The sequence below is a fragment of the Pagrus pagrus genome (assembly GCF_965226575.1).
Source record: "Pagrus pagrus genome assembly, chromosome: 17".
NCBI lineage: Eukaryota > Metazoa > Chordata > Actinopteri > Spariformes > Sparidae > Pagrus > Pagrus pagrus.
Genome location: NC_140201.1, coordinates 13,998,971 through 14,011,107, shown reverse-complemented (window position 1 = coordinate 14,011,107; position 12,137 = coordinate 13,998,971). Strand labels below are relative to the sequence as shown.

At 41.4% G+C, this 12,137-nt stretch overlaps 1 protein-coding gene across 3 annotated transcripts in view; it reads right to left on the bottom strand.

Moving 5' to 3' along the window:
* Nucleotides 1-12,137, bottom strand: part of spire1a (spire-type actin nucleation factor 1a) — a 29,550-nt gene that overhangs the window by 6,002 nt on the left and 11,411 nt on the right. For all 3 annotated transcript variants that reach the window (XM_084379726.1, XM_084379727.1, XM_084379728.1), the window contains exons 3-12: nt 8,977-9,246; nt 6,753-6,878; nt 4,297-4,368; nt 4,017-4,181; nt 3,788-3,874; nt 3,233-3,362; nt 1,316-1,363; nt 913-1,064; nt 623-704; nt 98-240 (exon numbers count right to left, since the gene is read on the bottom strand). In XM_084379726.1, the coding sequence (XP_084235852.1) occupies nt 98-240; nt 623-704; nt 913-1,064; nt 1,316-1,363; nt 3,233-3,362; nt 3,788-3,874; nt 4,017-4,181; nt 4,297-4,368; nt 6,753-6,878; nt 8,977-9,246 (1,275 nt within the window). The remainder of the gene's footprint in view (nt 1-97; nt 241-622; nt 705-912; nt 1,065-1,315; nt 1,364-3,232; nt 3,363-3,787; nt 3,875-4,016; nt 4,182-4,296; nt 4,369-6,752; nt 6,879-8,976; nt 9,247-12,137) is intronic.

The following is a 12,137-nucleotide window of genomic DNA, read 5'->3' as shown; positions in this document are numbered from 1 at the left end:
AGATGGGTTGTTAAACATCGGTCATCAACATTAGACACTTCTTTTATAAAGGTCTTCATAAGCAATCTAAGAAAATAAGCTTCTATAGCTGACGTACCAAAGACTTGGAGGTCTGTCTGGATGGAGGTGCAAAGCCACGAACACTGGTGGGGGCCTCCTTCTCGATGGAGTGCCGCCTCTGTGGAGACCGACGCTTGTCTGGCTGCGGGGTGGCAGAGATGGGCAGGAACTTTGGAGGTGCTGGAGATACAAGACAACAAAAAAAGCACCACATATCAAGGATGGCTAAAGGATGAATATGATTTTTTAAAGTCTTTTCTTTATTCAGGTGGCTATTTGAGTGTTTTTTTGTTTATTCTGTCTTAACTAGTGGAGCTATAAGTACTATTATCATGTTTTGTCTATTGTCAGTGTTGCTGTAAAATGTGTGTCAAGATGGATGCCTCATCTTCTACTGCAGACCACATCTACCTACAGTATAGGTACAACTAAAGGAACTTGAGCTTGAACCCAATTATGAAAATTCGGCACCTGAAGTGTTGTGTTAACAATTAAGATATGTATGTAGTGGTCGTAAAGCAGAATATAATATATTACAATATGTTTACAGGTGAGCTCTTACCCTTCTTCCCAATGACAGACTCGGGTGACGTGTCATCTATCAAAGACGTGGACATACTCGAGGTGCTTCGTGTGCCCTCCTCCTGTTAATCAGAACATTAGTATTAGTATTTAGTCACAGCAAAACAAATCCAGTGTATTTTCCCTTGTAAATATTAAGATGTTTGTTGTATTTCAAAATCGTTTCAGAAAAAAAAAAAGGACAATATACAGCATCCACATTTTTCAAGCTGCTAAATTAAAATGAATGATCATTTTATGAGCAAAGCCAATAAGAGTCTGATATCTTACATCAGATTCGGAGCTGTCCAGCTCGGCCAATGTGGGCGCTCTGAGCAGCCTCTTCCTCTGGCTGAGCGGCAGCACTCCTTGGTTGGGTCCTGTGGTGCCCATGGCCAGAGACTGGGTGCTGACTGCCAACTTCCTGGGTGCATCTGGAGTGTCTGTGGGTGGAAGGTATGATTTTGGTTATGAACAGTGTTGCATTATGATTGGTCTCCTTATCTCAACAGCTGGCATGCCTCCTGTGTAAACTATTGGTATCTTTGTATTGTAACTTTATGACTACCACAGAATCAGTTTCATCAACCACATGGCGGAAATAAGCTCCAATCAGCTCATGTTACAGATTTTTACTATTTCAGAATTCAGTGATAACATCTTTATTTTCATGAGACATCATTACATGCTTTACCTGAGCTGCGGAACAAGTCCTGAGGCGTGCTGATGCTTTTCCCTGCACCTGTAAAGGAATTAAGCAAATTTAACCTTCAGAAAGAGCACACACATTAATAGACCGGTATCATAGGGAGGACTTGACTCAGACCAGGTGTGAGTTGAGGGGAGGCTGTGTAACAGTGAGTTACGTTCACACATAAATTAAGGGTCAGGGAAGTGAAGGGCAGTGCCGGGGGAGCAGAGAAAGACAACGAGTGCAGACACAGTGCAAAAGGTTATTCCCGTACATTTATCTGGATTATGGTCATCCTGTGCTGCATTCAGACTGTCATCTGCCATTCAACTATTTATCTGAGGTAGACTGATACCAGTGTTACGTAATTTGTCATATCCCACAGAGAGAGCGGATTAGGGTGACAAGCAGGGCAGACTGATGATCTGTAATCTCGCCCTAGTGGCTCTGGCTCAATGGCTATCCCTCATCACCTAGACCACCTTGTCCCTGTGAGTAACAGCTATATCTAGGGCACACTGTTTAACATACTATATATAAATCAGTACATGCCTATAATGGAGAATCTGTGCCCTGAAGCGGTTTATATTTTGCAAAGACCCTTCAATAAACACCAAGGTCTGAGATTAAAAAGGGGCAATATGTAAGAATTGGCCACCTGTCAAACACTAAAAAAATAGGGGGCAGTAACTTAGCATACTAACTTCAGTAGATATCTCTGCAACACAATACATTTAAATAACGTCAAATCTGTTATTTCTTTACATTCTGTTGCCAATTTTGAATTAATTTTTGAATTTTTTTTTTTACATATTGCACCATTAAGTTGCACTGTGTTGACTCATCTCCTCCTCAGGTACAGTAGGTGTTTGTGTAACAACAACCAGCAAGTGACAGCAGTGTGTCACAGGCATGAAATAAAAAAAAAAAGAGGGTGTGTATGTGTTTAAGTCAGGAGCTAACCCTAAAATAGCCTGGAGTGAAACACAAGGTGACGACAATAGAGACACAACTGGTGACGTGAAACTTTACCTGATGAGTCAAAACTGTAAGACATGCTAAGAGGTCGCATGGCTGACAGATATGCCCATGTTTGGAAAGAGAAAAAAAAAAAGATGGAAGCAAAAAGGAGAAAAAGAAATCCACGAGAGTTAAAATGGATGGTGAAGCCAATATGTCATCCAAAAACATATTCAGAAATTCAAAGATTATTCTTAGCAATAGTTTCGGAGAACCCGTATAGTCGCGTGTGATTATGTAACATCTGCTCCGTGTCACCCTCCTAAATCCCCCAACAAAAGGCGTCTATGTAAACTGGATAGAGGCACTGTATGGTATAGAGTGACAAAATATTTGCTGTTTTGATCTGATTAAAGCTTTAACTGGTTTGAAACATTCTAACCAATTGGCGATTATGACGACTCCATACCTAAGGATTATCTACCTCCTATGCGCTGCTTGCTCTTATAAAAGGAACAGGCAGGGCAGCTTTACATACTGGAATTACATTAGCAGGAATGTTGATTAAGTTCAAACGAATAACTTATCAGTATCAACAACAGTGACTTCAGCAGTGCAGGTCTATCACACAACTGAGGGCTCACAGCAGCAGTCAAAGTGATCCTTGTTCAAACACTGCAACACTTCTGATTAAGTGTAGGAAGAGGGCCGTTAGAGGAATCACGATGGATGTGGTTTAGAGAGGCTAAGTCAGGGTTAATGGTTTTTGAGTGGAGGGGTTAGGCTCATCAAGAGCAGCCATGCACTAAGTTAACAGTCGAAGAACTCCTTCAGAAAAGCACAAAGATTGACTCTGATGGTCTGAACAGTTGCGTAAGTCTATTGAATTATGGCCATTTGTGCATGCATGTCAGCAAATAAACATCAGCACGTGTATGTGTACAACTGTGAGCAGCTTACCCAGGCGGCTTCTGCGGATCATGTCTGGTGATACCGGCCTGAGCTTCCTCTCAGCCTTGATGTCCTCCAGCAGTCGCTCGTGGAGGCTCCGCGGACGTGGTGGGTGGGGCTTCAGTTTGCGAGCTGCGACCTGACATGACAACCACACAAGTGAGCGTTCACTGCCACTACCATGGAGACCAAAGTGAGATTTTATTTCATACATCCCCAGAAAGAGGGAGTGTCTTCTGATCGCATTAAGCCATCTGGAAATTCTGTTACTTACTTATGTTAAGTTTATCACTGTACATCAGACATTATGTTCTCTGTCATTCCTGCCAAGTCATGTGGCACATACTGTGAATACCAGTGTACTCAGATAACTGACAACAAAATGAATATGGATGATAATTATCATGTCAGTCATTCTGTAAATGTTACAAAACGCTTCCTCGTGACATCAGCACTGAATACTGTGCAGACTACAAATATATGGTTACCTCCATGCAAAGTTTTAAACTGGGGGCTATAATGGGGAATGGACAAATCACTGGCGTCATGTTGTGCGCTACTCACAGGGTTAAGAGGCGGTCGCGACCTGATGAATTCAAGAATGATCTCATGTGCACTCTTCTTTAACCTGGGTGGGATGTCTCCATTCACCTAGAATGACATTGTTAAACTTGATGTGGATCATGACGAAGAAAAAACTGCACTCGTGAGTTAAGGGCCAATTTCTGTCACATAGAAAACAGCTAAACATAAATATATTGTTATACTGGGTGAAGGTTTGTCAAATCCTTACCATGACTTTTCGCAGCTTGTAGCGTTTGGAGCGGATGTCGTCCATCAGCATCTCGTACGGTGTGAGCTGGTATTCGATCGGCAGCGGGTTGTACTGACGCTCCTGAACCTTCTTCAACTTCACACCGTCCCGAAGATCTCGCATCACCTGCACCCAGAAACGTGCCTGGTGGGGACAAAATAAAAAAAATTAAAAAGATGTATTATGATCATTAATGCGGTTATGATCAGTACAACACGCAAGTAGAAGTAGTGGCGTAGTAAACAGATAGTCTTCTCACCCAATCTGCATTTTGCAGCTCATCGAGGTCTTTAACACGTTCCTGAGTATCACCTTCCATTCTCCGAAGGTTCTAGCCAAGAAAAAGGGAGAGGAAAAACATTAAGAATAGGAGAAGTGAATAAATAATGTTTCCGTTCTTTCATAATACTGCATTCACAGCACTGGCTAAAATTAAATTGAGGTCAATGGCAAACTGCCCATAGCGTCAAAGCAGTCCGTTTAACTAATCGATACCGTTTCATATGAGCACGTCGATATCCATCTCATCCTATACTGACAGTGTTCCAGAGGGAAATAAAGAAGCCAATACTCAACTAATGGCTGCCATTACTGTCTGGATACTTGCTGTACAAGCTAGCTGTTGAACGTTCAGGGTGACTAGTTGAAATGTCAAACTGGGTAAGGGCCCACCTTGTGGACATATTGGATATGTGGACCCTTTGTCATATACAGTAGTTTCATGTAAGCTTAAATGTTGTAAGCATATAAGCATTCATATCATCTCATCTCTTCTGGTTTCATTATTTTATATGTTTGTTTGGTCATGTGAATGCCTCTAACTGGCAGTGGCTACTATACAGGTGGGGCCACATTATGCTGTTTGGAGCCCTGATGATGTTGATTATGTTGTTTGGAGCCCTGCTGAGGACCTCATGGTGGAAGCATGTTGGCTTTTTAATGATTTAACCACTATAATAAAAAGGCTTTTCAACATTTCCTTCCTCATTTAGATACCTTTTCTTGACGACTGGGTGCCTGGATTGCCTGTCACATTCTTTTTCTAATGGTTTGTCAAAGGTTTTTTCAAGTCAGATGCATCTAATATGATCTATGATATCACTCTTAGATCAAGGAAGGAATGCCTTCAGGCTGCTGTTATCTCCATCATCTCCACACCCATGTTTACTGTTCTGTGAAACACATTCCCTCTTCCCAATTCTTTCCTAATCCTTTTTTCTGCTGATCTGACCTTTTTCTAATAATATCCAAACACATCTGTTGGCAATTTATCTTTCACCTTTAGTTACCCAGGAATGGGGAATCCCAGAAGAAGAAGCTGATAAACAATTACAGCAAAGAGAGAAAAACAAAAAAAGTGAGAGCAACTGGAAGAAAGACTCACTGACTAACCTCCTAATTTGTGAGCATGCGTGATACTGTGCATGGTTACTTATTAGCAATTATCCAGTAACATTCAGTGCTACAGGAGGTGAAACGCGGCTCCTATAGCCTGTTGGTCCCCTCCCGTAAGCTGCTTTAATTCTTGTAATAAGGTTAAACTTGATTCTATAACCATACTGTATATTACATAAGACTGTTTACATGAATCCTGCCTCCTGCCGAGGTCACAGCAGGCATGTCTCTCATGTGTGTACATACTGTACAGTCAAGCTACACCGTCTGACAAGCTTTGGAATAAGTCATGTGGGTACATCTTCTCCAAACCAGGAAACTACTAAAACAGTACAGGAATTTCATTTGATGCCTATCTTGAATGCTTGAGTGGGGCAGGGCAAATGTTTTTCCACCAGCACTATACAACACTTTACAAAAGGTTGTGTGTTACAGGAGGTCCATGGTTTGCATTTCCTGTAAGTAACTGCAAAATATGATACTAACATTATTTCCTGAAATGTAATATCTGGGTCTGCTCTAGCTGCTTATCACATCCCCCGATGCGTATTTCTATAATAATATATTTTCATGCTTTTTAATTAATGATTTTAATTAAAAAAGAGCACATTCCAGCACATCTTGGTGGTTTATGGTCTAAAAAAGTCTGTCGTCAAGAAGCACAAGCTCTATAGGGAATCTGTCACGCATCATACTGATTTACTACAACGCCAATACTCCACTTATAGAAATAAATCTGCCAATAAGCTAGTGAAATGAGATGAGAAACAGGATGCTAGATGGATGCGTGTCCATGCAGAGTTAAATCCTGACAAGAAGTATAAGCGATGTTGAGGTCTCAATTGGCCTGACGAGGGGGTCAGACAGGGACACCCAAACAGTCTCCATCTTCTGAACCATTACCACTTTGTGAGCTGTTTTGTTGCCATTGTGCAGTTTCTGGGCACAACTCTCATCAGCCTGACAGATCCTAATTCAACCAATTGAATTTTACACAGTGAACCCACACACCAAAGCAGAGTCATAAATCCCAGGGAGAAGAGAGTTTGGTACTTTCTCTTATTCTCTTATCCTCTTATCGGTCATGTTTCTCTGTATCCACTTTCAGTTTCTTTCATACTTTTATTGGTGAAACACAAATTAATCAGATGTTTGGAGTCTGACTCATGGACAAAATTACTCGACTTTGAGAAGGTGGGTGAGTGACAATTAGAAGCTACTTGCTGTATTATTTCCGAATAGGTTTAGGTGACTCACTTCATCTATAAGTGCACCAGATCTATTTAGAACATATCGACGTCACATGTTCGAGATTCTCACCTCTTTGGCACTCTTGATCTTGTCCAGAAAGGTGTGTAGTTCTCTTGTCTCAGCATAGAGAGCACGACACACAGCCTGGTAATGGTTGGGAGCGTCGGATGGGCTTGGCAGGTGGGAAGAACATATCTACATAGGCGAAAGGAGAAAGAATGAGTGGTATGTAGTGGTGCAGAATAATCATTAAAAATGGCTAACAAAAAGTACATATGTCAGACTGCATAAGTTTGACATACATACATCTCATATAGTTAGATGGTTTTCTAGTGTGACCAATTATTTATTACATTTTGAAAGAGCATACATATGACAGACTCATATACGCAGAAGATTATTTTACAGCAACAAAAGAAAATGAAAAGGCAGAAATAAACAACCTGAATTTGAAGGAGGTGAGTAAAGTCCTCTTACAAAGACCTATTTTATAGTTGAAGACATGCTGTTAAAAAATGTCCACTGTGTAAGATTTGGCCACCTCTCATCTCTAAACAAATAGGGGGCAGCATGTCACTAGAGTGAGCGCTAACTGCTGCTAGCTGTAGCTGCCTTTAGCTCAGTCAGCCATTTAGCGAACGGTCCAAACTGGGAGAGTTTTGTTTTTTGTTTATGAAAAAGGACGGGGCTGGGGCTAGCTGGTTAGCGTGCCAACTTCAGTAGATATCTCTGCAACACAATACATCAATGTCTTTGGAATAATGTTAAAACTATTGTTTATTTGCATTCTGTTGATAATTCTAGTTCATTCTTGAATGTTTTAAACTTCACCTCACTATTGCACCTTTTAAATTCATGCCGACTCTCGACCACTCTTCTGAGCCAAGATGCTTTTTTTCTGCCAAACATTTGTAATCCATAAAAACAAAAATGTCAGCTTCATGGTGGTGCTAGCAGAAATGTCAGAGGATCAACAAAGTGGTGGTCCAACAGACTGACACTGCCGTAGTGGCATCCCTAGAGCCATGATGCTGCTAAAAACATGAAACCATCAACAGCATGAACCTGATTGTCCAGTCCGAGCCACATTGTCTGTCTAGCGTCACCTGTACACCATTTAAAGCTCTGACCTTTATGGTATTTGATTGTAAGTGATAATAAAGTCTGCCCTTCGACGGTAATGGATGAGCTGTCAAAATATCAAAGACACAAAGGAAAAAACCAGACCAATGACATATTTTCATGTTCTCCTGATGGGTGTGGCTAGCCACAGGAATGCCCGACACAGCAGAAAGTGTCTTCTTCCTTGTTTACTGAACAGAAATTCACAGGTAAAATTACACCTGAGCAGTGAGATCCTCTACTGCCATGCTTAAAATACAGCTACATCTGTGGTCTCCACCATTTCTGCTGAAAACAATGATCTGTATCAAGCACAAAAACCTTTTCTATTGCAAAAACTGAAGGAAAACTTTCGAATGCTCATCGGCACAGTATGCGCAAATGTCCCAGTTTGGAATAATAATAAATAATCCTAACTTTGGTTTGACAGCTTGATGGCCGCTCATGTAGCCACTCCTTACTTCACTCTCATTTCACTAAGGCAATGAGGAAACGCATTCAGCACATTCACCGTCTAACTATTCCTGTTTTTGTGGGATGCTGCAGGTCCTTTCATCTTGTGTCAGCTACTCGACCTGCTGTACCCTTGCCCATCCAATTTAACTCTATCTGACAAGACAGTAGAGTACAAGCAGGAAATTAGGTCAGTCAGGAATGTGCAGTTATCCAATCTAGCCGTGTCATACCAACATATCGCAGTTTACACTCAAGAGGGTGATTGTTGGAGGAATTAGGGGCCAGGCCAGACACGCACTGGCAGCAAATAGACATTTGAGTTCTACACCAGGTTCATTATATGGAGGGAACGGGGTGTGAACGTTTCTAAGCCTATTCCCCAAATACTGGTGTGTTTACACTGCTATAATTACCAGTCTCATATTCAGAAGCTGGCTGGGGAATTTACAGCATGGCTGTATTTGCTGGGAGCTGGAGTGATAATGATGTGTGGATGTGCTGCTCTGTTAATAGACCTGATGTTAAAGTCGAGAAAAGTAAAAATGTGCAAATCTTGATCTGAACAATCTGAACATTTAATACGTTTAGACTGTGACGATATTACATTTGCCATCTGCACTGATCACCTGCAGCCATGCACTGTCTGTATTTTTAACCAGCTTTAATGAGGAGAACAAAAATTGGCATTCACGATATGCTCCGCAATCCGACCTACCATGATGATGTCTCGATAGCTGCGAATTTGGCTGACTGAGCTGGTGGTGGTAGTGGAAACGAGCTCCTCTTCCTCCTCTTCTTCCTCACACTCGTCCTCCTCCTCTGTGGCTTCGTAGCCCTCGTCAGGACAGGGGTCGCTCTCCGTTTCTTCGGTGTTGGTCATCATGTCGATCAAGCGCTCGAGCGGCGGGCTCAGTTCCCGCTCCTCGTTTTCTTTTAGGCCATAGTCCAGAGCTTTGTAGATCATGACACCCAGTGAGTCGATAACCTGTGGGAGAACGGACAAGTGGGACTGAGTTTCTACAGAAAAAGAACAGTGTAAGACTGGGTTTTGTTTTTATAGGAGCCTGTCATCTCTATTCTAGTCACAAAGGCTTTCATGAATCCACACAGCCAGTTAAGCTAGACATGAAAGACATAAAGAATAAACAGAAAATGAACATCATCATAGTATTTATTTACCGTCATACCGGCTCAGTGCTATTTGTTATTTGTTCGTTGTGGTGCAGGCATGGTTAACAGGGTCAAATAGTTGTATATACACATACATCCAACCTGACTAACCTTTCTGATTCAGCTGAAGGTAGTAATTATTTTTGCCGTTTATGGATATTTATTTACTCGCTGTTAGGTGTGACAACATTATGTTCTTTCCAGCTGACACACTACACTCTTTGCCCCTGCTGCTCTATAATTAATGCACACCAGCACATCCTCATGGATGAGACCCAATTTTATCACACCGGTCGTAGATAAACAACTCTATCCAAAACAACTCAATTCACCTGAGCAGAAAAGAAGACGGTTCATGTCCTCAAACCAGATGTGAAACGAGGCCACAGTGTTCCTCCGTGATTATTACCGTAATCTGGGGATGATTCCATTTCATCACTTCCCCTCATTAATAAGTTGAGTATGACCCGTGATTTTTTGCAGTTCTATTTCCACCTCATCTTCATGTCACAAACCATCACTGGACCATGATAAGACAAAGTTGTTCTTTCAGAATGTCCAGCTGGCACTGCTGTGCCATGTCCTGTCCTGATAACTTAATCTAACCCGTGTCCTCAAATCAGCAAGGGTTCCGTAAATTCTACACAGGACAGTAGATCGGAAACAACTTTTGGAAACATCACATCTGTAAGACGGGACAAAGCTGATTTCAATTAGCCCAGGGACGGAGGAGATATTCTGGAAATAAAGCACTAAATATTCAATATTAACCAATATCTTATCTGGATAATACCTCTGAAACATGATTACAGAGAAGTGTCTGTCAAAGACTTGCTACTGTACTTCACAGCACTCGTTGTGACGGGGTCGCTTTTGGTTTCTTCAGTGTTGTGGCTGGAGGGTTTGCACAGGATTTGGATGTGATTATATCCTTAACATTTACTGCTGGCTACAATCCATGCGTTAGAGCCACTCTGTGGTGGACTACGTCTCTGTGTTTGCAATGTGGAACAGGTTCCAGTGTTTTTACACAGCATGCCTACAGAAGTGGAAAAAATACTCTTAATTTTGTTGAGAGGGCACAAAGGAAAAAGGACTCATCCAGATGCTTACATTGCTTTCACATCTGTACGTTTGAGGGCGCAGCATTAAAACACTTATGCACTGCACCTCAGCTCAGCTGTATAATAGTAGAAAAACCCCTTTGTTTATATCAATCCCAGCAGCTCTTAGACAATAAGAAATGTATTTTTAACATGACTACCTTCCACCATCTTTATAATAACATGGCAGCACTGTAGGCCTAAATGTGGTAACAAGCAACACCTCGCAGCTATTATGAAATGGCTTTGTTGAAGTAATGACATGATCAACTCACTGAGTCATTACTGTACTGGTTGTAGTTATCCAGAAAGAATGGAGCGACATTGTTATAAAAGGGAGGTGTTCAAATAAAGCACAGGGTTGATGCAGTTGAAACTTGTGTCGATGGGCATGGTTGGCTATGGTTGGGAGCGGTTCCAGGGACCAGGCACCATGCTGTTGTTTCTGGGAGTGGAGCGCAGAGAAGGGAAGGATGTTGACAGAGCAGGCTTGGGCTCACTGACTTCAGCAGAAAAGCTGTAAAATCATTAATGACACAACAAAACTCCACATAGAGTTGAAATGCCACTCTCACGTTTGGACTAAAATCACTGTATTTTGTTTTTTCCATTGATCTCTAAGAAAAACTGTCATTTTGTATCTAAATAACATCAGCTTTTCAGTTTTTTAGCTTTGTAACAATGTTTTGTTCAAATAATCCAACAAACCCTTCCACTGTTTACACTAGAACAGCAAAAATGTGGGACTATTCCACTTGAACGTTCAATCTATTTTTATTTCAAAAATGTATTTAATTCAAATCCCTGAACTGCCAATTTAACTCAGCTCCCTATTCGATGTCTTTCTATAAATAAAAATACAGTACCTAAAACACAACAGCCTCTAATCTAAATTTTCCAACACTAACCTATTGATCCCATTCTGTCCTGGAAAAAGCTCTGCCCATTTCAGGGTGTTGTACCATTATCGCTTATCAACAACCATCTCTGTGAGCAGCTGATAATCCTGTTCCGGGGCTAAAATAAATACTCTATTCCTTAGTGTCTTATTATGTAACTTTATAATCCATCTGTAGGACAACATGGGCTGTAGTGGGCGGAGATACGTGGGAATGCTGGAGTGACAAGAAGACGGGAGGGTCGGGATTCATGGGCCACAGGGATGGAAATGTTTACATTGGACCAAATCTATCATCAATAATCCAGTGCAGAAAATCCTCTTGTATCCATGTATAATGTAAGCAGTTGTATTAGACAAGCCATACTGTTATTGTTTTAATCCAATTTCCCTGCCAACACAAAAGGGCTTGTAATAACTAACTGGCCACTGGTAGTAGTACTAACAGTAGCCAGCACAGAAAGGCTCAATGTTCAATGCATCATTAATTAAAGCCCTCTGTGCAATAATCTGGTTTATGTTCTCCAAGGTTTAGATGCACCGGAGCGTAAATAATGACAGCTTGGGCTCACTTTGCCAGATATACAGTTAAGTCCGGACATAAATGGCCAGAAAAACATACACGTGAAGGCTGAAGGAACTGAATGAATTCCCTTACAAGTTTGTCAGATGGAATCGGGAAGAGGCATCTAAAGTATCAATAGC